The sequence below is a fragment of the Lingula anatina genome, chromosome 3 (assembly GCF_051362555.1).
Source record: "Lingula anatina isolate TDL-2025a chromosome 3, LinAna3.0, whole genome shotgun sequence".
Lineage (NCBI taxonomy): Eukaryota > Metazoa > Brachiopoda > Lingulata > Lingulida > Lingulidae > Lingula > Lingula anatina.
This window is the reverse complement of record NC_141769.1, coordinates 28,803,201-28,827,959: the sequence shown is the minus strand read 5'-3', so window position 1 is coordinate 28,827,959 and position 24,759 is coordinate 28,803,201. Positions and strand designations below refer to the sequence as shown.

General features: G+C 36.6%; 2 protein-coding genes and 1 long non-coding RNA gene across 3 annotated transcripts; 1 reads left to right on the top strand and 2 right to left on the bottom strand.

Annotated features, from left to right (window-relative positions):
- Nucleotides 1–1,183: 1,183 nt before the first annotated feature.
- LOC106174998 (integrator complex subunit 5) lies at nt 1,184–12,673 on the bottom strand. Its single transcript, XM_013556798.3, has 21 exons — nt 12,618–12,673; nt 11,749–11,956; nt 11,229–11,332; nt 9,897–10,051; nt 9,559–9,651; nt 8,891–9,086; nt 8,471–8,588; nt 8,119–8,194; nt 7,703–7,803; nt 7,200–7,261; nt 6,797–6,936; nt 6,389–6,497; nt 6,003–6,190; nt 5,573–5,766; nt 5,246–5,364; nt 4,801–5,007; nt 4,300–4,574; nt 3,911–3,981; nt 3,641–3,789; nt 2,276–2,429; nt 1,184–1,879 (listed from the first exon to the last, which is right to left on the bottom strand). The coding sequence occupies exons 1-21, from the start codon at nt 12,660–12,662 to the stop codon at nt 1,770–1,772; spliced, it is 2,874 nt and encodes a 957-aa protein (XP_013412252.2). The 5' UTR covers nt 12,663–12,673; the 3' UTR covers nt 1,184–1,769.
- Nucleotides 12,674–12,872: 199 nt separating this feature from the next.
- On the top strand, nt 12,873–24,331 carry LOC106174999 (mitoguardin). Its single transcript, XM_013556799.2, has 12 exons — nt 12,873–13,014; nt 15,776–15,993; nt 16,216–16,401; nt 17,589–17,692; nt 19,696–19,932; nt 20,248–20,363; nt 20,645–20,717; nt 20,982–21,068; nt 21,616–21,717; nt 21,952–22,140; nt 22,698–22,814; nt 23,373–24,331. The coding sequence occupies exons 2-12, from the start codon at nt 15,792–15,794 to the stop codon at nt 23,508–23,510; spliced, it is 1,551 nt and encodes a 516-aa protein (XP_013412253.2). The 5' UTR covers nt 12,873–13,014; nt 15,776–15,791; the 3' UTR covers nt 23,511–24,331.
- On the bottom strand, nt 14,265–15,372 carry LOC147763175 (uncharacterized). Its single transcript, XR_015333618.1, has 2 exons — nt 15,306–15,372; nt 14,265–15,070 (listed from the first exon to the last, which is right to left on the bottom strand). It is a non-coding gene; the product is annotated as an uncharacterized LOC147763175 (long non-coding RNA).
- Nucleotides 24,332–24,759: the final 428 nt, after the last annotated feature.

Below are 24,759 nucleotides of genomic sequence, written 5' to 3'. Positions count from 1 at the left end.
GCAAAAATATTCCAAAACTAATATAAATCTATCATGTACATTGATTTAGGCTTACGCTGTGTGAAACTGAAAATAGAGGTGTATGTATGACCTCACATTTATATATACACAGACTAAAAGACGAGGTGAATAATAATCGGGAAAATGTTTTTTTTTCATTCTGGTGATCGAGGAATCCCTGGAAGTAGAAATCTAAATAAAATACAATTTAGCATGCAACTTAATGAGCGAGTGACGTCCGATACAACTGAGAGTGAAATATGGTCACAGTTGCTTGGTTTATATATTCTCGCCTTAATACTGCTTGACAGAAAAAAATTGATCGGAGGGATTTCTTGATCTCAATTTCCAAGAAATCACGAACGCGCTAAATTGAACAGGAAGAAGATATTAGCGTATAATGCAGACTGTGATTCAGAAAAAAAAAGACGCATTAAGTGCCAATACGTTTTCCCGTTTCAAAGCGCCACAGGTACTTACACAACTGTTTTTTTAAATATGGGGGTCAAATATTTCACAAACACCTACGCAGGTCCAAAAACGCTATGACCGCAAACTTAACCTTTTGGCGTGAGGGTCGCCCACTTCTCTCGTGGAACGATTTTGTTTTGTCAGTAAGTGCGCATCGAATAAACAAAATGTGGTATTTTTGTAATGACCTTTTGAAGTCCACTGGTCAAACGGTTAGTATCTTAACATAATTTAAGATGCAAATAAAAGTCTTACTGCCTCCCCCCATCCCCTTTTCCCATTCAAAATATAACCCTAAATAATTTGGATGGCTTAATATTGAAGTAGCCAATTGAAATTTATTGCCAGATGTCGATATTATAAAGTTCCTCAAATTATCTTTCAGTCTTTTTTCAAACAATCGTTGGGTTTTAAATGTTTCAGAAACTGCACTTGTAAGTCATGCAATGGTAAAGAACCACAAAGCCTTACTTTATGCGACAAAAGATTCGCTCACTTGGTCTTAAATGAATCGGGGAAGTGGTGCATACACATCCAGATGGCAGCCACTTCAACTGTGTAAATAAGTCAGAGCGGACGCTATAAATACCCACCTTCCTCTGATAAGGATTGCTACATTGCAAGTAGCATTTCATGTAGCTTTGATCAGCAAATATTAAAAAATTTCATTAAGCTTTTAGAAGCTTTTATAAACTGATAAGGAAAACACATCTTCAGAGAGTAAACGCATTCTTTATTAATTGCAAACGTTATCCATACATTTCCATTTTCTCATTCATTTTTGTCCTGGCTTTAAATTATGAACATCTGCTTGAAAACTGCCAGCTCAGTAGATAAAAATCATTCCACTGAAAGTGTGTCCTACAGAAAGTTTCGGAGGTATTGAATTGTTCACTTTCAAACGAGTGTATTGGCTGGTATCCAGCGTAACAATACCGTTTTTCTACACAAGTGTGGTCTCACCTAACGCAATATGCCCGTCTTCTCCAGCACAATGGCACTGTGGGTTTTGCACCACACATCCCAATAACACAATTTCAGATCTCACTGGTGGGGACTTTGGACATCCCTTCCTAAATTCCTGACACTCCCTGAATACTTGATATTAAAAATACCCACCTATTAAGGTAAGAACATTTTGACCAACAGCTGACTAGAGAATATTTTCTTGCCAGCACTGGCAATGCTAACGCAGCCATAGTTCTGATGGGTAGAACTCTACTTCCAATCTTAACAGACACCATAAATAGGCCTGAAAACATATAGCTTAAGCCAAATGTCTATTTTGCAGGTGTCATTCAAGTCTTCTCTTTGTGCTCTGTGAAGAACCTGGCGTACAGATGTCCCAGTTTTCCAATATTACTGTGTAGAATGGAGCGGATCACTTCTGTGTGCTCAGGGCCACATGCTGGAAATGTGAACAAATCAAAGGTTACTATTTCACAATACAGCACATCCTGATACAATACAACAATTAACTAAAACTGTTTCACAACTAACACAATACAAACATGTCACCCCTAACACACTGAAAACATGACACACCTCACACATTGCAAATATGTCACAGCTAACACACTGCAAATATGTCACTACTAACACACTGCAAATATGCCACAACTAACACACAGATTGTCTTATATAACTGCACTAACACCTATAAATGCCTGGTGTACAATGCAAAATCAGCACTTTGCATGATGTATAATTTTATATGCTACCAAACAATTTCCTTCTTAATGTAATATTCCACTACAGATCTTGCTCAATCCCTGACATATCTTAAACAATTCTGTCCACTTACGCCTATCCATAACTCCCTCATCATTGATCATAGGTATAGGGGGATTCTCCTTCATATACCTCCACACACTTAACAGCAGTAAGTTCACTTCATATGGAGTTAACAGGGGGAAGATTTCCCCTATATAGGACAGTGGTGGAGGAAGGAGGCCACCCTGAAATATTCAATAATTGAATTTTCAGTCTTCTCAAAGGCAAACAATACATTAGCTGAAAACGGAAAGCATTGAATCCACTTTACTTGGTCAAACTCTAATAAAAAGACAAGTTAAATTTACTTCTAAAATCTATTATTCACTCTGTGACAAAATACATATACAGGGATGCTAGTGGGGTCCGGAAAGAAAACCTGAACTTTTTTTTGGCAAAGACGGGGGGGGGGGGGGGGGGGGGGGGGGGGGGGGGGGGGGGGGGGGGGGGGGGGGGGGTACAAATTGATTATGAAACAATTACTATATTTCAAATTTTATTTAATAAATATATTGCAATATATGTCATCACAACTTCATGGTAATTTTCAACAGTTGTTTCCAAGGATAATCTTGACATTGACAAGATGGAAGTGCCATCAGTACATAAATACCTACCACCCATAGTAGACAGTAATGATCCCTCACGTAAGCTTGATAATCACCAGCATGATAATGATAGTCACTAAATGTTAATCCCTTTCATTTATCATTTTCAAAGATTGGTAATGGCTTTCGTGGTAATGCCCAAGCAACAAAAATGTGTAAAGACAACTACGTGCTTTGGCATGCTTAGTTGTTTTAGCATGGTTTTTCAGAGCTTTTTAACCACTGCTTCCGTACCGGATCACGTCGTTGCACCATACACACCAAGCTTCTCCGGGGGACTTTCGCTTCCGAACATAGGTAGAAAAAAAATCGTCATTATTGTCCTTTTCCTCCAGCCAACTCCAACTAAATCTATTTTTGACAGTAATGTCGATGTTTCTAATATCGTCTGTTCCCCTCTCCGCGAAATCCATTTAGTTTGGTTTAGTTCAAAATTCCGCGCACGCGGTGTCAAAACTTTCCACATGGGTGCCGACATTAAAGCCAACATTTCCAACCAATCAAGCGCCATAAATAAATCACGTGCTACAGTTGTGACTAGATATTGTGTTGAAACGCAGCTCTGTCGCAATGGTTGAAATGCGACGTTCCTCTGACGCATCGTTCGTCCAGTCCGCGACCACATTAAAAACGAGAATTCCGGAACAAAATATAGTACCAGAAAATTTTATAACTGGACGCAAAAAACCGGAATTCCGGTAAAAACCGGAAGACTAGCATCCCTGCATATATCACTATAAACAAGAACTAGAATAAACTAGAAGAAAAATCTTTATATGTTCTGTTACCTTCCCCATGACTTCTATGAGTCTACATGAGAGCTCCAGCTGCTTGGGTGTGTTGCTGGCCATCTTGTCTCGCGCACCTTCCCAGAATGCCATCATGGCAGCCGCCATACCACGCAGTACACAGGAACACTGACTAAGGGCAGAATAGTCTGAAAGATAAAAACACTGGCTGTCAAGGTTGTGCCACTTAATGGAGAAAATGTATCTTAATTAAAGCATCCAAGATATCTTATATGACAACTTATCATCTTTTAATAATCAACAACTTACCATATGATATGATGTCCAACATGTTCCATAAAACTGGGTAAGCTTCTATCTTTTTTCTTGTAAAGAGATTCCTAGAAATAGGGTTTTAAAAATTCCATTATTTTTCAAATATATATCTCTTAACTATATCTTAACAATTTCTTTTTTAAAAGCTATATACAGCCTCGGATTTTCATATTTTTACTTCTCCACAAGTCTTTGTCCTCTCTCCCCTGCACGATTTTAGGAAATTCCTCCCTCCCCCCCCCCCCCCCAGGACAACTCCCTACCCTGCTATTCCCAAACCCCATTCCCTCCCCTACAGCACAATGGTCTCCACCCACTCAAACCCACACTCACCCCTCACATCCACACCCGTCTAACACCCACCTGTTCAAACTCACACCCACCTCTCCACAGTGAATTCCATCCATCTCTCCTCTGGCCAGTGCAGACCATTGTACAGCACATCCATAGTTGTCAACTCCACCACCAGGAGCGCTAGTGTCTTCAGTGCCTGCTCTGTCTGCTCACTGACTGGTTTCCCCTGGACCAGAGTGAGATAGGTGTCTCTACTAGAGCTGCTGTCCGACTGGGGGTACAGACCCTGGGGAGTTGGTCCTTGGTTGAAACAACAGTCACAGATGACCTCAGAGAAGAACTGTCTGTTGGCAAACACCTGGGCCTAGAAGAATGAAAATACAGTAATTATGAAATTTTTTTTTAATCATTATCAACATCATTATTATTATAAGATATATGTTTTAATTGGTGTGTGTAAGGACAGTGGATCATAAGAAAACTTGTTTAATGTTGGTGTCTCTACATGTTACTTTATGCCCCTTTCTAATCTCATCAAGATGAACCAAGTGGGTAGTCACATATTAATCTTAATTTCACAACTTATTAACCTTGGTAAGTATAGGTGTATCTATTTGTTTCTTCAATCCTTTTCCGATGACTCCAGCATGGAACACAGAGGCATGTGACTGAGGCAGTGCCATGTACACAGAGTGTTTTCTATTGGCTTCCAATATCATTGGCTTAGGACGGGTTACTTTGACAGACTCGGCAGAGGTCAATGGGTCAAACTTCCCACCAAGAGCAGCAGAATACTCCTAAATTATAACAATAATTGTAGTCAACAGTAAATTTATATCAATTATGATTTTTATCAATTATAAGCTTTGGGACTAAGACCGCTTCAATGATTATGATGAACTGGGAATATTTGAAAGGTTTTCGTTCTCTTAATACAGAAATGTCTAAATAAACAGTCAGATGATAAGAGTGGAAATGTAAGTCGACTCTTGCTGTAGCAATATTTGACCAGAAAAGTTAGCATCAGTTTATTACCTGTGACACTGCAGCCTCCAGCAGAAATCTCACCATCATCTGTCTCACCTCTGGGTGCTGGCATAAACACTTGATGAATTTCCTACAGTAACCTAGGCAATGACCCTTCTTACTTGCATCTGAAATAGTTAAAACAACACCTCCTGAGGAATAAAAGAAATAGATGGTTCAAAATAGTTTGGGATAAAATATACATTTTGTTTCATATTGTCAAAGATACTTGAATTTCAGAGTTAGCATTACCCCGGACATCCTTTACAAAATCAAGTTATCATTTTTTTTTTCTGGCTCAAATTCAGCTTTATCCTGCATATAGTTGTTGCTTACCTTTTTCAAAGAGGGCATTGAAGAAAAAATGGACCACCAAACCAGCCAACTTAAGACTGACACTACTGCTAAGTGCTTTGGTTAACCTCAGGGTTGCTAACAGCTCAATGGTTGCCATGGAGATGCTCACATCGTGCCTTAGCAACTGAGTTGCCAAGTCAACCACATGGTTTTTCATGCAGCTAAACACGGAACTAATGAGGAATTTGAATTAGAAAGTGCATATCAATACCAAAATTTAAAAACTATCTCATGTAGATTTTTGCACTATTGTCCATCTTATTCAATGAGGTTACCTTTTTTTCATCAAGTTTGTAACTAGGCACATCTGTCATTATTACAGGATTAACAGAAAATTCCTACATTATCAACAACAAAAACTTCTTTCTTAAAAAGATTCATTTAGAGTCAGCATTCTAAAAGAACATACTTGTTTGAGTCCAACTCTAATCCTGTCTGTCTCTCCCACTTGATGATGCAGAGCAGGTTGTGGATCATCTTGGCTACATCCACGTCATAATGAGGCTGGAGGCGCTCCATTGCCTTCTGGATTGTGTTAGGTGTGACATCAGGCAAACGCGTCTCCATTTCACATTTCATTTCAATAAATATGTTCAACTGAATGAAAAAGTCAATATCATAACATGAAGACTTTATATAATAAATGAGAGCAATGAGTCTCTCGTTTCACTTATGTACAAATTTGAGTCTTTAACATATATATATCTACTCTGTGAAGACAGATGTGTCATTATAATCATATTATAAGGTCTGAGAGAGAAAATGCAGTTAAAGTGGAATGTCAGTATAACTCACCTTTTCCATGTCTGTGGCATTGACTACTATATGGCAGAGTATGTCTGAGGCACTGGTGATGCCACAGTACAACCCCACCTGACACAGCAGCTTGGACAGCCAAGAACACCTGGGCAGGGAAGTGAACAAAATATCATTGTCATTTATTCTGATCAAACAATTTGCTAAATGTTCTTTTTAGTAAACAGTTTGACTTTGTTTTGTTTTTTGAAAAAGTATTTTAAAAAATCCAAATTTTTTTGCTGTAGGTCAAGCTGATAATAAGATCCTTAAGTTTATGATAGTAACCATTACAATCAAGAAAAAAATCGCTGAAAATCATTCCATGATACGTTAATACTTAAATGCAAGTTACTACCATCAGATATAAAGTAGATCTGTGGAAAATAACACCAGGTAAGAAAGTACCTTTTACTATTGGTGTCAGCCATAAGTTTATCTGCCAGGTGTACTGCGTGGCCTTGGAGAGCTGCTAGGAATGGAATCTCAGTGGAAGGGTTGCTGCCTTTCCTGTGGATAATCTGCTGTAGGTCAATTACCAACTGGTCCTAATGTAGTGTGAAAAAAAATGATACTGACATCTGTTAATTTTTTTTAAATAAATTATAAATGGTGTTAAAAAATAGATAAAACAATAAAAGGAAGGGTTTAGCAGAATTTTGCTACCATACAATTATCTCACAACCAAACATGAAAGCTTATAACTTAATAATTTTCAGTTCATAAATCATACTGATTTTTAAAAGGGACCCATACTTTGATTTAACTCATCTTTGTTAATTAATTATTTTTCTTTTAATCTTTCACTCACCATCACCACAGAGCAGGTGTGTCGTACTTTGGCAGAGAGAGGGTCTTCGCAGTCCATAGAGTCTGAAATACACATGTACAGGATGGACAGTGTGTACAATACAATCTCAATAAGTACAGTCCAGTCAAACTGATCCATATGTTTATGAATACTGGTTGATTTATTTTGGTCCCTGAAGAAGGCACACAAGCTGAAAGCTTGGCACCTTTTATCCATCATAATTGATCTTTAAAGATGTGTTTTCAATATAGTTCATTTATTTGCAGAAAGTCTGAAACCTATGCAGATACTGATCCCCAAAATTAGTTTAGACTCTTGGACACAAGGCTATTACACCATACTGACTGTTAAATCAATTGTATTCCTACATCTCAAATAATAATAATAAGAAGAAAAAACAAGAACAACAACAATAACAACAACAACAGTAACAACACAAACAATAATATTAATTCACAGGAAAAATCATAACTACAATCAAATCCACAATTATTTTCAATTACCTTGCTCCGGGCTCCACACTGCAGAGTCCAGTAAGAACTGTAACAACTTGTATGCTCCCTCACTGCTCCTTGTGATTAGATGTACCACCAGACTTAACAATCTAAATACACAGGGGTACAGTTTTATATTACTGTTACTTCTCAGCATTAATCTAAATCTCAGTGGCAGTATTATAACATATCTACATGCAACATTATTCATTAAGTGACTGTTTTAGTTAATACACATAACTCTCAATCTAAAAAGAAAACACATGTCTCTAAACTACTTTCATTTCTCAATTACCACAAAAAATGTTGTCTCATGTAATATTTTTAAATTAAAAATCTGTGTGTGATCACTTTACCACCTGAATGGCTGCAGGACCATTAGCAATTTAAGCTCATTCATTTTTTTTATCACGAAGTGATCTTACCCTGCAGTGTCTTGCATGCTGGGAGATTTCTGCTCAGTGAACTGTTTGGACAACTTGTTCATTGCACTGGTGGATACTAAAACAGATATTTAACAAAACAATATACCCTCTGAGATCAGCATCAAACTTCATACTGGCAATTCCCTTATGGAATTTATCTGTTTAAAGTCAAGTGTACTTCCAGACGATTCATGAATTTTCTGACTTTTACTGAAAAATCTGTTTCTTTCATTAATGTATTGTAAATTTAAACAGTGAGCATCACAATCAACATGTTACTTAATGTCATTGCTGAATTTGCATGTTTGTGTAATCTAAGTTGCTAAAACAGTGACTTCATAAACTGACTTACAAGTATGGACAATATCAGTGGTCAGCACCTGTAACAGCATGTTGGACATAGAAGCCAGCTGAAGCAGGAATGGGACAGTGGACAGCTGCATGGCATCTGCATCAGGCCTCAGGCTTTCCTGGAGTATAATTCAACATGATACATAACTACATAACATGTTCATACAAACCCACACCTCCTTTTTATTCCATATAAATTCATATCTATGAGTTAGTTTTTAATGGACATATGCATCCGATTCCTGCATTTATACAATGTTATTTTCATTATTTAGCTTCGATGCGAAAAACTGCCAAACACTTACAGTCGGTCATTAAGTGCCTGCTAACAGTAAAATATACAAATATCTTAACAGTCTGTTAACAGTTAGTTATACAAATATCTAGATGAAGTAGTCTTGGGTAATAGTTTTCGTCTTACCTCAAACAGTCCCAGCAAAGCCTTCCTGATATTCTGGCCATGCTGCCCAGCCAGGTGTCCCAGAATTCCCACCACTGACGCCATCTTGGGAACTTTCTCGGAAGATGGCATGTCTGATTGGTTGCTGCCATGGTAACAGAAGTCCTTCAGGCCACACATGAGCACCCTGGTGATGATGGTCTGTGGGAAGCAGGAGCTGGTTGGAGGGCAAGGAAAATAAATATATTGATATACTCTAATCTATATCATCAATAAGATTGTGCATCTTTCCAAGGAGTTGTTTTAACTGATGCTTTAGTGACAGTTATCACTCACTTTGGAACAAGGTATAAGTGAAACAGTCAAGTTTCAATAACTATCCCAAGTGAGAATCCCTCACCAACACCCAATGACCTTCGGGCATTCAGCCTGATGATGATGCCTTTGTTAGAAGAACAAAGTGTCTATGTTTCACTAGTTTCACTAATATTTTGTTCCAAAATAATGGATAACAATCACTAAAACACCAGCTACTAAAATGTCAGTGTATACTTTTTTTCTTTCTAATGCATTACCAAGCTCACCTGTAATTGCCATTTCTTCTTATTATTTTTACTAGTATTTTTTTAGGAGTTTTTGTAATTAGCCCATGAAAAACATTAAGAGTTCTGCCTGTGAAATTTACTCACCCAAGATGAGCCACAACCCAGTCAAAGTGTGGAGAATACTTGACAGAAGCCTCTAGTAATGCACTGACACAAACATCTGCTGATCCACTGATCCTAATAAAATAAAACAAGTTGATGTTCTAGAAAAATATGAAATAAATTGCACAAATGAAAAATTACAAAAATAAATAAATAAATAAATAAAATAAATAAATAAGCGATTGTGTTTAAACAAATGAAATATGATCATAAGGTTATATAGCTGTTTGAATAAAAGAATAAGAGTATGGAGCTTTCCACAAGCAAAAACTTAGATTCATAATCACTGAAATCTGCAAAATTCTTTAATGAATACTTACATAGCAGCAAAACATTCAGATGCCAGCTCCATGAGGGTCTTGGTAGCCAGGCATGTCATCCACAGCTGTAATAACTCACTGAGACTGGCAGAGTGGGGCACAGCCCTCCTCTCCGAGTACTTGCTGCTTATCTGACCCAATAGGTTGATGGACCACTGAAATTAGCAATGATCACATTAGGCTTTTTTAATCTACTTACTTCACTTAAATGTGAGATATTCGTGTGCAGGCAAAAACATTGCTGGAAAAGGAGGACATTTAGATCCAATAGGTAAGTGAAATAAATACGATAGAAAATAAAAAGGATTTTAATGTTTGGAGTAACATCAGACATGAGCCCAGGTTAAAAAAAACTGAACATTTATGGAATCTCAGACAAGATGAATATCAAGAACCATCAGAACTGAATTAAAAAACGCGGAATTCTGGGTGATTGATGTCTGAAAATTCATCTAAAGAAGATTAAATACTAGTGTTACCTTGCATCTATTATTCTCTTCTCTGAACATGACAAACAATTTCCAAATATCCCAAAACATCATAAAATCATAAACATGAAAATTCTCAGACACAAGCCTAAAATTTTCCATACCGTTAGCTTACGGCCAACCTGGTCAAAGGCCTTCATCAGACTGACGTGAGTAGTTGTTCACACTCACTGACCACTAGGTGGTATAGCGGCCAGGACCCTCTTACCTCCCATACTAACCAATACCTAAACTTCTAGTCGCACCACCCATTACATCAGAAACTGGGGGTAGTAAGAACTCTAAAACACAGGTGCAACGCGATCGTGACTAATGAGAAAGACAAGACATTGGAGAACAAGACACTAGATGAGGCTCTCATGATGTGTGGTTACCCACCTTGGGCTTTGAAGATCAGGGTCAGTGAACACAGGAAATCAGTGACTGTAGGCAATACCAGCTCTGCCATTTCTGAACATGTAATAGACACCAGCCACAGTATCGATTGGAATTCAACTAAGATTCTTGAATCTGAATCATCCGACATCCCGCGAAAAATATGAGAGGCTATCAACATCAGTCGACACCAGCCACCCATGAATAGGGACGGGGGGGTTGATCTACCTGACATTTATAAGAGGGTCCTGGCCTTCAACCAGGTTGGCCGTAAGCTAACGGTACGGAAAATTTTAGGCTTGTGTCTGAGAATTTTCATGTTTATCCAACAACCAAGCTAATGAACATTTTTGCTCATTATAAAATTATATACAATAAAATAAAATTGAATTTAAAAAACATTTTAAAAATTAATATTCTGGAGATCTTACACCGATGACAACTTGGGTAACTAGAGATGTAGTATTACCTGTGATATGATGGGTGCCCAGGCCTCTGGGTTAGTTTTGATAAATGTGACCAGCACACTGCAGGCATCTTGTATGACAGCATCTAGGTTAGGCATGCTGGTATCTAAGAAACAAACAGGAGCAGGAATTTTGAAATTCTTCATTCATTGCAGTTTTAATGTTAATGTTTGTTTTAATGTTAATAAGCTTACATTCTCCCTCCCCATTCCCCCACCCCAAAAACACACATTGTCAAAAAATCATAATGATACAATTCTTTTTGCAATTAAACAGGAGCAGATTTGTTGTAGAACAGTTTCATTGGCTATGTGTTTTTAATAAACAAACAGTTTCCTTTGTCAAAAATTCAACAAAAAATTAACTGAGAATTCCAAGGCAGCCAATATTGCTGACACTCAGATTCATCAGGAAAACAAGGCCTGCAATAGATATTACAACCTATCGACATCCCTCAGGTGTACTGATTCAGTCTTTACCTTAGTTGTGGACTTAAACACTTAAACACTAAGGCCACTCTACCTGATACATTGGACCCTATCTCTAGGTGCAGTATGTGTGTGTTGACAGCATCATCAAACACAGTACACAGGTGCTCCAGGACGGCGTGTCTGGCAGAGGGAAGTGTTTTCAAGAGGAACAGCGCAGATTTGGCCAGCTCCTCACTGCTCACCTTGTTACGGAAGGTAGAAGACCCCTGGATGAAGTTCTTCACCTCTGTTTTGATGTCCTGAAATTCACTTTATGCTTTATTTAATTATGAAGCAGCATAAGGATTGTTTCTATTAAATTTTGGTGAGGTTCTGTAGCATGAAACACTTATATTTCATTGACTGGTACTAGAACAAATGCCTACATCAAGGAGGCGGGGGGGTGAACTACAATTAAGAAGTATTTTGAGACAGAAGGTAAGTCTCCGTCTTTCACATATTTTGCTGATCTAGTGAAAGCCCTGATTTTAGCCTGCTTTAAAAATACATCAAAAAGCGCACTAAAAGCATATGTACCGCATGTACACTACACGTAAGGTACCGAGCAGTGCGTGTACATGTACTGTACCACAGGAATAACACTGTTTGAGTTATAACTGAAGTATATTGTGTCTTTGAAAAGAGATGATGTAGATTTATGATTTCTAAATTTCTTATCATTTGTAGCGTGTTAATGCATCGCTTATCAAACAAGTGGTCTTCATTTTCGGCCTGATAAGTAGCATATAAGGCCGAAAACTGACTTTTCTAAGAAAAATTGAGGCATAGCTTTAGAACAACCCTCTAGTATTCCGTTAAGCGAACATGGAAAATGCATAAAGATTTAGCTTCAGATACATCGTTTTTAGACCTCAGGTAATATTTTAGCCTTAAAACTACAGCGGATCTTCGACAATTTACCTGAGAAGTGAAAGGGAAAGCGTGACCGTCGCTTGCCGCGGCCATTGTTTTGAAGCGGATTTGAATTGTAGTTGCGAAGGCGATTCTGTTTTCTAAATCATTGATGTTTCATCCAAAACATGGAAATATTTTTTCAATTTTTAATTTTATTTAATATTGAAAAGAAATAGGCTTTATTAAAACTTTTATTTTTAAAATAACAATAAAGCAGATACGAAAAAATATCTGCAATTTCTTCTAACTCTATATTCTGAAGGCCGTTTTGAAGGTCACGCTGCATTCTCAGAAAATGTGATAACGTTTATGTGCCCGAGATAGTTGAAACGAAACTCCCGTCAATTACCAACATTATTTATTGCTGAAACAGTACAGTATGTGACATAATAACCAAGGAAGTGTAAGTTTGCATTGAAAACTTTGTAAGAGTGTAATTTTTGTACTGATCATCCCGTTGAATTCAAGAAATTTGCTTTCCACTTGGAAGTTATTCTTACAGTCGGTTACCGGATTAGTGAACCCAGAACGAGGCTCTCATTTTGGACTAGGGTAAAACATTGGCTTGCGCCCATTACTCTCAATGTTAAATTGGTGAACTTTGATCGTTCATATCAAACAGACCAGAGGACAATTACTTGTGACAACCACTTGGTTATATTCACTAGGGTTTTTAGCGTCAGTCAATGGGCCTCAGGAGGATTTTCTAGAGCTGATGGTGATTTTATCAGTGATAATACCAACACTCCTCCAACGGGCTGCAATTTCAGTTTACACCAGATGCATGTTGTAATAGGCATATTTTATCGTCTGTATCAAGTATATCTGTAAACAAATACGCGTGACAACTGTTTGTTGATATTCACTTACGTATTTAGCTCAGGGAAATGGCCATCAAAATGATTTTCTGGCGTCAGTGGCGACTTTATCAACGATGGTGGTGTACTATTTTTAAAGCAATTTTTCCTACTGGGACACTATGACCTATACGCGCCGAGTTCATTAATATGCAGTCAGAATTCTTGTATAATCAAATCATTATCTAAACAAAGAAAACTTTTATATTCATATTGCTTTTACAGGTCTCAGTTTGAAAAATTTGATAAGCAAGAAAAGGGGGATTGGGTAGCATTGCTCACCTGTCGTGTTCAAAGCAGGTGTCTCAAGTAATGCAATTAATGTGCTTTCAAAAAGAATTTTAATTTGTCACTGCTGTGTTTTTCATTAAAATTTCTTTTTCTACTGTTGTCTGGATTACGTTTGAAGAGTCTATGGAATACTTTTTCAGCTTTTATAATTTCTGCAAAAATGTAAAAAATTTCACTAGAGGCCTGCCAAATTTATTTTTCATAAATAGATTCATCCATAATTATCCAATTAAACAAAAAGTTTTGAATGAAAGCCTCACTTAAATCTTTATAAGTTGTCAAAATCTACAAATCATTTTTGACTCTGATGCTAAATGAAATTCATGGTGTTTTTTTTTTAAAGAAAATTATATAAATTTATAAGGTAGTGATTTCATTTTCGTTTTTAGAACATCAGACTCAATATCACAATACAAAGTACAATCTATAAAAATCAGAATTGAATGCATATTTAACCGTCATAAATCACTTTGAATTCTTAAACAAAATGAAAGATACAATAAAACGACTTTAAATTTACATTTTATTTCTATCTATAAGGTATGCAAGAAAGGAGTTATAAAATTCCTTGACATATGCTGTAAAGTTGCATTCTGAATTAACATTTGTACAGTAAAAATGAATTAGAATTTCTATGATATAAAACACTTAAGCAAATATAACAGTAATGTCCAAAGGATAAAAACACTGAATCCATAACAAAAATTTGATTGCTGAGTGTTTTTTCTAATTGATTAATAGATTTTACTCAGCAAACAGCTCCACCCGCTTGTTTCTTCCAGTTCATATTCTGGAGTATGTTCATTGATAGCCTTTCTTGCGTTCTATCCTCTTGATGAAAGTGTGCAATATCACAAAGAAAAAGTATTAGTTATCTGTTCCAATAGCACATTATTGCCATTTACACACTTCATAGTACAATAATTAAATGATTTATTGAGTATGTAAAAATTTTATTCCTGTCCATGATCTCAATTCTGTCTGCAGCAACATGGGTATTAAAAAATTACTAGAAAAAATTGTTTAAATTCTCAAAATGGCATGTACTTTCAGTAATAAAATCAGGCTAGTAAATTGTCATTAGAGCTTTCTTTCAGCTCCCCTTTTCAAAGACAAATACAATGACCACACCTGTGAAGATCATATCTGTTTAAGTTCTGTTTGCTACAATGACACCAACTGATAAGATCACTTTCTTCCAATTAAGCCACCTCAGAGGGCTCTATGATTGTTTGAGGATCCAGGTAAGTTCTGTTCAATCGCTGTCAGTGGACAGATTCATCCGATAACAAAGCCATTGGAACTTCTTACCTGAAAAACGATCAGAACTGTAACTGCAGCTCATATAATTACAGTGTAAGAGAGGTGCATTTCAATCGCTGATAAAATCGGCATCAATGCTAGAAAAGGTCTTTGATGGCCATTTCCTGACACTAAATACCTACGTTAATATAATCAAACAGTTGTCAAGTTTAATTATCTACCGGTGTGAGAGATACAGACGATCAAAGTTGATCATTTTAACATGGGGAGTAATGGAGCTTACAGATTGTTTTACCCTAGTCCGGGCGTGGCGGCCATCTTGTGACGTCATGCCGACTGTAAGAATAGCAGAGATGCACAAAATCGGTGATTGATTATCGATATTGAGCATGTGATGTCATTTTATGTCCACTCAGGACAGGATGTTATTATATTCAAATGGAGAAGTTGTCTGTGAAACTTTATCTGACATCATGTTGGCTAAGCACACATTTCAAAATACCAAATTTCCTTTAATGTAAGCTATTGCACGCATGTTTTATTATTATATTTTTCATTTTGATATAATACCCCAAAAGGTATATTCCAAGCTAGAATATCTCAAGTTTTCAAATGCCATTTGATTGTCCTTCATTTAGTTGTGATATCAACTACAAATGGTCAACATCGGTATATTTTATTAGGCAATATCTGAAGCTGCAAATTTGCTTTATTAAACTGCATTACATTAACTACCTTCTTCGTTGTTTTTAGAATCCCCAATCTCAGCATGCCTAACTTCAGTAACCTCAAGCTGAGTGGGATCAGCCACCCAGTGAGGGTAACGGTAATCTCGGTGACCCTGGGGGTGGCCTTGATGGGGATTTTGGCAGCTTATTTCCGTCGAAGAAAGCGACCATCACCTCCAAGAAGACCGAGTGGTGTTTTGGAGAAGAAAGCGGTGCCAGCACCAGTGCTCAGTCCCAATGGAGGTGAGGAGATTGCCCAAATTTATTTACTGTTATCTGTTGATGTACTACGCTATTATCTACATAACTTAATAGCAGTAAGTCATTCCCTGGAGCATTGCCAGGGCCATTCTATAGTGTTTTTATTTTGTTTTAAATATGATTTAAATTCTTTGTATGAAATTATAATGAATCCAAATGTGCTGTATATATGTATTAGCACAGGTGATTGGTATTCTTCTTTAGATCTTCCCAATAAATCAGCCAGTGTAATTGTCAAGAGAAGCCAGTCCCCGAGATCTTTGGTGAGAGACAAGTCCAACTCCATGTCCAGCCTGGGAGGTGCCTCCACCAGTACACACTCCACTATCTGTAATACCCCAGTCCCTGTGGACACCAGCTCTATGTCAGCACAGGACCTCTGTCAGATTGGTGAGTAGATCATCAAATACAAGTCTTCTTCTTGATGTGATGAGAAGATAGATGATCAATAAGAAGTCTTATTCTTTATGTTTGATATATCTGAATTTTTTTTAGAAAAAGTATAATTTTCACTTTTTAACTCGCAAGGAAAAAATATCTTTGTGTTTATTGTCACAGAAAATATTTGCTTAAGATTGCGTTTTGATAGAATTTTGCAAAAGTTCATGAATAAACAGCATTTTTCACTAAGTAAACCCTGTAAGGTAGAGCTTAGAGCTTGAATAGAGTGACAGCTGTAGGTTGGACAAAATGAGTAAAAACTAAGTGGACAGGTGGGCGGTGTCTGTGTTTGAATAATAGTTTGAGTATCACCTGTTGCCCTGCAGCCATCTCTGTAGCCCTGATTGAGAGTGCAACTAGGTTGTATCTCCAAATCATGGGAGATAAACCACTGAAGAGGATTGGCTGCTGGCTTTAAGTCAATTTAATGGGTGGGTGCACTGGAGAAGTGGGTGGTGCCTATGTTTGATTAATGGTTTGAGTGGCACCCTGTTGCCCTGAAATTCTCTCTGTAGCCCTGGTTGACTGTGCACGTACAAGGTGTTATCTTTGAATCTTGGTGTGAGGTACAACTCGAGATTTGTCAGATGTTTCTTGTAAGGAAAGGATCAGCTGCTGGCTACTTGTACAGGGTTATGGCCCCTGTCATCGATATTGGGGATGATACATCATCTTAACATCTTACTCATAAACAAAATACGACCGCGTGATGTTGGCTTAACTTAGTAGTTGGAACATCTTCAAAAGTGACTGATGTTGAATTTGCTGAATTTATGTGAATATGAATGTGATTGTTATTGATACTGTCAAGTGTTTTAACACTACTGGTATGGGTTGTTTTTGTTGAATTAAGTCTTTTTTATTATTATTAGTTAGTTTTGGAATAGAGAAAATAAGTTTTAGTGCATCAGGGAGGTGATATGTTGAAAGCAGCGCAGGTGAGATTTAGTCATATGTTTTTCTTTTATTCAAAACATATTTTACCTGACATGTTTAGTATATGCCAGTTTTTGGAGATTCAGTAGTTTCAGTACTTCGTTTCAACATTACATTTTTGCCATGATACCAAACAGAAGTTCAATTTTGTTTCATTTTCAGTATTTATTACTATCATTATTATCATATCTATTCTGTAGGTATGGAGTCCCTGTCTTCAGCAATCCGAGTTTGGGAAGATGCCCTAGAAAAATTGGATGTCGACCAACAAGTAGACGATGTTGATGGGAATCAAGAACACATAGTGAGTTATGTCATTGTATTTCTAGTGGGGTTATCTAAATGTATTCTAAAGTCTAGATGAGAATGGGAAGAAAAAAGGTATTAGGAAGCAGCAGGTACTATCAAGAAGATGCATGTAGTAATTGATTTTGTGTAATACCTCCTATTCATTCCAAGTGAGGTACCTTGTATTTTTTTTTTTTTTTTTTGAAAATATATTGTGTGACTTGTATTTAAATAATAAATTCAACAAGTTTTAGTTTGCAAGTAATTTCAGATCTTTCAATCAAAATGAACTGTTGAAACTATTAAATACAGTGTTTAAAGATCTTGACGAAACAGGAATGTAGCCGAGTATCACAGAACAAAATCAACTATATATCATAAGGATCAGCTTCTTTATTCCTTCTTAAGTCCTGTACATGCATATTAATGTGGCATTGCGAATAATGACAAAGAATAGTGTTGGACGGGGACTTTATACTACCCGCTCATGTGACTGCCAAAAGACGTGACATGTGACTTACAAAGAATATTATTGAGCGGGGACTTTATACTACCTGCTCACGTGACTGCCAAAAGTGCGGGAATGCTGGAAAAAAACATCAAATACAAGTACATGGATGGGTCAAGCAATAGTTCTTGAGTAGGACAAAATGGCTCTTCATCCTACCAGTAGGTAAATCCATTTTGGCAGGAAAATCCTGTGGAGTGGCCCTTTGACATATCATTTTCACCTGTGTACACCTGCCAACTTGTAGCTGCAGGGTTAGGGCCATCACATCTTTATATTTATAGATATCTTTTGTTGTTAAATTATGCAATCAACGACTAACAGATATCAAAGATATCAATAGTCAAAACACATCAGAACATATCTCTGGCAAGTTGGTAACCATAATTGCCCTGAAGCTACCTGGCTTGATAGTCATGAGGATATGTCTGATGAAAACCCTAGAGAAGGGTCAACCAAGGATGAAGGAGATGTGACATGAAGATAAACTGGTTTATAATGTTTTTTTTCTATCACGTCTATACTTTTTACCACTTATTAAGCTGCCTTGTATTTAATTAAGTTCTTCCTTTGTATGGATTTTATGGGTGAGACTAGAAAACTTCTAATATTTTGGTAAACCACTTAGGACAAGCAGGGTTTTGAGGGTCGTTGCACTATTGTTATTTTTTTTTTTAAATATTTTACTTTGATATATGTCTGCTACATACAAACTGCCAGAGTCAAAGTCTACTAAAAAGATGGGAGAGGGTGGTGAGTTATTGGACACCTGTGACAGGATTTTGTGGTTTCAACTTGGCATCAGAGAGAAATAAATTAAGAAAGAAAAAATAAAAGGAAGACGTAGGAGAAGTGCCAGTGTGTTTGTATTCATGCACATACATGCATTCACGCATGCACGTACACATTATCCACAAGGTTTTTTTATGTTAAAATATTAGGAAAAGAAGAACTTATGATTAGGAAGTAAATGCTTTTTCTCAGTCTCGGGTACAATTTTTGCTGAAGATTCCCTCAAAGCTGTTGCCTTGATTCAGTATCTACATGTGGAAAAAACCTGTTATGAATATTTCATTCTCTTTCCTCATATATTCTAAAACATTAAAATATTAAAGGTACATTGGAGTGTTTTTGGAATTCCCAGTAATGCATATAAACAACTTTACTAGTTTCTTATACGACTCAAATATAGTCAATGAGGAATAAAACTAAATTAGTCCCTTGATCAGCCATTAAATGCACCTTTAAACAGCACCTTCTTCAAATTTTTGGTCGTCAGTTTGACCCCATTTATATACAGCACTGAATGCAAGCAGAAAAATCCATTCAAATATAATTTTTCACTTAATATGTAACTATGTCTTTCAGAATTTTAATGAAATATTTCTTAATTGAAACTATATGGTGGCATTTGGTCAGCTTTTGTGGCAAAAAATTGACTTCAAATGGATTTTATAATTGCATAATGAATAAGTATTTGAATACTTGATGTTTGTTTCTTATTATTCTAGGAACTATCAGCCACAGATCTGAGACAGCAAATCAGCGACCTGCTGGACAAGGCGTATGGTATACAGGACGAGTACGAGCGCACGGTTGTCCGGCAGGTGGACAGCGCAGCACTGGACACAGCAATGGCAGCACTGGCAGATATGAACCGCGAGTATGAGCTGAAACAGAAGGCATCGCGGGGTGACGAGGGGTCCAGCGATGATGAAGATGAGGGGTCGTATTTCTCTGCAGCAGAGGTGAGAGGTCTAGTTGTTTTCTTGTGGTACAAAGGGAATACTTCATGATTAGAGTCAGAAAATTTTTAAATGTAAAGAATATCCTTGTGGTTTTTTTTTGACAACAGTTTTGTCATGCCAAGTTCATAAAGAAATATTATTTGAATGAGAAGACGGGTCTTGTACAGCAATGTGAGTAAATGATAGAACAACAGCAATAAAAAAGATTGTTAGTTTATTATTTCTGAGACGTTTTGAGTTTTGAAAAAAAAGTGGGTAGAAAAGGGCAAATATAAAAGTCATTTTGTTCATAAAATATTTATATAATTATTTCAGACACCAGACCTCTCCGACTTGGACACTTTGAGGACTTTACACCACAAACAAAGGGCACTGTATGAAGCTGGACTTTTAGAACTTAAATTTGGCAGCATTCCATGTAGAACACTGAGGTGAGATTGCTATAGGTGTGAACCTGAAGGAATGGATATATTTAATGGCATTTACTTGAAGCTAATTGATGCTCTGAGTAATTTGAATAATAATAAATTAAAAATTATTAAACATTTTGTATTTTAATTACAGTGAAATAAATCCATTTTTCTTGACGCCTAGAACTCATCACTTCATTGAATTGTAGTTGGATTTCAATGTTGTGAGCATTAAGTATTACTGGCAGCAGATAGTAAATATAATGTTATTTTTTATCTATATACTAAATCGTTCATTTCAGGACAAAAACATTAAATTGCAGCTCAGATGCAGAGTTTTTAGCCAAGCTCCACTGTGTCAGGCTGGCCCTGGGGGTGGGTTTTAGGAATTAGTTATGTTTTTTTCATTGATTTTTTGGTATTGTTCATTATCTTTCGCAATTGATTTTTTTAAATTGTAATTATTTGCTGACAAAGAAAAGAGGATGATCAGAATATTCTTACTAATTTCAATTTAAAATCTTTAAATTTAATTTTGAACTTAAAAATAAAACCCCAATAACTGGTTTTTACATTTCCATTTTATCTGTATATTTAAATGGTTGAGTATAAATGAGTGTCTTTGTTTCATTACAACAGGAATTATTAAAAGATCACAGCATACGAGAGTGGATAGAAGAAACAGGGAAAGAATTTATTAGTTCAATACTCATCAAGGCTGACAGGGTACGTCACACCCAACACAATGAGTTATGTCACACCAATAATGACCTCTGTCACACCTAACACAATGGCACAAGGTCTCTCGTACAGTAACCACTTAAACACATAAATATTGTGACTTAAATTGCATTGTGGTGTAAGACAGTGACCGACATGCCCAACAGATTGGCACATGCCCATTTTAAAAATCGCCAGGGGAATTGTTTAAAAAATTGATGTCACAAGAAGCAAAGTACCCCTATGAAATACTAACAGATCCAGCATAGTGTAACTTGCAGTCTGAAGTAGAACAGCAAACTGGTGCTAGTGATTCTTTGAACCATATTTAGCAAGTGCCTCTGTCAACAAACACACCAAGCCCATTCTGAATAAAAATTGCTCAGCTGCTGAAAAAAATATGAAATTCATTGTTTCACTTATGTTTGAAAAGGATCATGATTGGTTTAAAATTTGCTTTCACAGCATTAAAATAGAATAAGATATATGTATACATATATTCTTGGTTTCTATTTTGAGTTTAAAATTGCTTAAATTTATGTGTTTTGTTCAGGATCCAGAAGACTTTTACACTTCTTATGATGAAATGATGGCTTATATCAAAAATCCAGATAACATGGCCCAGGTTGAAGAGGAGCTGATGAAGGGACGAGGGGTAAGTACACACACATGCAAGCACACTTCCCTGCGTGCACGCATGCACACACATTTCAGTGACCTTGTTTTTTCTGGCTAGACATGATTTCATCTTTGTTGTTTTCTCTGTTTTTTTTTTTTAACTGTGGCACAGCCAAACAGGTCTTCAGGTTGTAAATGTGATATTTTTCATTTAACATTTTACAAACAGACCCTATTTCTGGACCTAAAACTTGCTCTTTTGACTTTCTAGGTGAGAGCCATCACATTTTATGACGTGGCCCTGGACTTCATCTTAATGGATGCCTTCGACGACCTCCAGAATCCACCCAGCTCTCTGACCTCCGTCATGGAGAACAGGTGGCTGTCAAATGGGTTTAAAGAGACAGCGCTGGCCACCGCTGTGTGGTCAGTGCTCAAAGCAAAGAGGAGTATGTTAAAGGTAACTGACCAATGTCCAGTAGCATATAGACATAACTGTCCAGTGGGCAAGTAGACCTAACTGTTCAGATAACTATACAACATAAAGGAGCATAAGCATAAGCAGAATATGAATGAAGTAGTCAAAACAGATTTGTTACATGAAAGAGGGTGCTTGGTGATTTATTAACTACGCTACACATGGGTATTATTAGCCTTCCATTAGAAATATGAGGAAATATACAACTCATTACCATAGTGGTATTAATGCTGCATCATTTGAGGTGGTAATGGTAGTGAGCAGGCAAAATGTGTCACTTTTGATTTACCCAGAAATTAACAATTAACTCTAGGTAGCTGTTTATATTCAACAGAATATTTTGTAGAAATTGAAACATTCCCTGAGATTAATAGCTAGAGTGTCAAACATTTACAAGTTATTAATCACTCCATTGCATCGTAAATTTTACAGTACCTTTTTGTTTGTCTGTTTTAGAACAATTTTATAACAGCTGTGCATATAATAATATATTTGAGCCTCATATGTATGTACTACTATCTATTTTTCCTCTGTTTCAGTTCTCAGACGGGTTCATGGCCCACTTCTATGCCATATCAGAGACAGTAAGCCCAGTGCTGGCCTGGGGGTTCATGGGGCCAGTGGAGGAAATGAGAAATCTGTGTTTCTTCTTCAAGGTACAGAATTAAGTTTTTTTTTACCCTCTTCTTTCTGTGGAGGAAATGGGAAATCTGTGTTTCTTCTTCGAGGTGAAGAATTTAGGTTTTTTCCCCCATCTTCTTTCCACTTAATTTTATTTGCTGTCTGTGGTCCATTGCCCATTAAACAATATTTTTTCCACATAATATTATGTGGGTTGAATCCCAACGGGTCAATAAGGAGGAAGTGAGGGGTATTTTTTTTAAATCATATGGGTTTAAATCATTTTTTTTTCTCTCGTATCATTTATTAAACATTTTAAGTTTTATCCATTGACATTAGTTAAAAAAAATCAATTGTGCTGTTTTAGTGTTTTGATACATAAGAATCAAAAAAAAAGTTTATTTGTTTTTAATAGCTTTATCATTGAAAGCATCACATGAATAATAAAAAGATACTCTAGCATATCGAGCTTATGCTCGCTCTTTAAACCTACACAATTTATAGAGATCACTTGAAATCTCTAAGCTGAAGAAATCACCGTTTTCACCGAATCACGTTGAAGATGTTTTCTATTTCTATTTTTCATGTAACAGGGCCAAGTTCTGGGTTTTATTCAAGACATGTTTGACTTCCAAAAGGTCCGGTTTAACACCGTGGAGGAGTTTGCAGACGACATATTGCGCCTGATCCGCGAGAGACGGGCGATCCTGGCGGAGAAGTTATTAACGTGACCAAAACTTTTCATGGGAAACGGGAGCATTTGTGAGGCATAATATCTGAAGTCGGAAAAATGACTTCATACGTAAAAAGGTACCTCGTGTGTTCAAGAATCTGCCAGAAAACTTGTTTTGAAACAATCTGTAAAATGTAAAATGCGCTGGGTTGTGATGATTGTTCTTTGGTAAGACTAACAGATCTGTAACTCAGGGTGAATTTCAATGTAACTTTTGATTCAAATCATTTATGATCCTATTGATCTGGAAACACTGGTGCTGTAAACAGCATTTTTACCACTATCTATCTCACATGTTGTTAACTTTAGTTGTAATGGAATTAATTTTTGAAGACGATAACCAGAAAGGTGAACAAAAATCTTCCTCAGGTGTGGTTGGCAAATTTCAATGTTGCAGAAAGTACATTGTAGGTGTCAGGATAATATCATACGTATCTAACAGCATTGTGAAAACAAACCATTGATATCAAGAAATTTCCTAAATGACATGTAATGTGTGTAGATATATCACAGGTTACATAACGATTGTGTTGTACATATATACATATAATTATGTATAAAGATATGTGATAAAATGTGTGTAAATAAAATTTTAGTTATTGCTGCTGTGCAGAAAGTGATTTTAAACACCAGCTTTGTTCTTAAAAACCTGCGTTGTGTTCCTTTTGTGTAAAACGATATACTGCAGCGTTCAAACGATGTGATACTTACCCCCTCTCAAAAGAGTTGATATGGAAAAATGTGCCAGTAAAAATTGACATTTTTTTGTGGATTATGCACGTTATTGTGATACACAATAAACAGTGTTTTGAAAGATAATTGAACGGTTGTTTTCGACTTACTCTTCAGTGTAATTTATAAGGAGAAATCCGTCTTCGGAAAATTTTGCGTTTTCTTGTGACATTGGTCCTTGCATTACGATCTAAATCTTATGTCAGTTTCGTAAAGACAGACTCTAAGTTACGAACATCCCAGTTACGAACTTATAACGAAACGAACATACAAAACCAGTCCACAAACGCCAGCTTTTCCACATTTTTAAAGGGAATGTGATTTTTAAACGTTATTAAAAAGCATTCTTGTTCAACACTGTGTTCGATGTGGACACTACAATACAAATTGTGCTTGTTTTAGAATAAGGAAATAATCGTCTCGCCAACAACCACTCAGAACTTAACTGAAGGTCACTGACCCAGAATCACTTAATCGAATCACTGAATATTAACGACCATCAGATTTACCATAGC

Coding starts and splice junctions, on each gene's coding strand:
- LOC106174998 (XM_013556798.3), bottom strand. CDS start 12,662: ATGGCCGCGGCAAGCGACGGTCACGCTTTCCCTTTCACTTCTCAG. Junction 9,087..9,558: donor TGGGTTGTGGCTCATCTTGG/GTGAGTAAATTT, acceptor CCCTCCAACCAG/CTCCTGCTTCCCACAGACCA. Junction 5,365..5,572: donor CAATGCCCTCTTTGAAAAAG/GTAAGCAACAAC, acceptor TAACTATTTCAG/ATGCAAGTAAGAAGGGTCAT.
- LOC106174999 (XM_013556799.2), top strand. CDS start 15,792: ATGCCTAACTTCAGTAACCTCAAGCTGAGTGGGATCAGCCACCCAGTG. Junction 17,693..19,695: donor ATGGGAATCAAGAACACATA/GTGAGTTATGTC, acceptor TTATTATTCTAG/GAACTATCAGCCACAGATCT. Junction 19,933..20,247: donor CGTATTTCTCTGCAGCAGAG/GTGAGAGGTCTA, acceptor TAATTATTTCAG/ACACCAGACCTCTCCGACTT.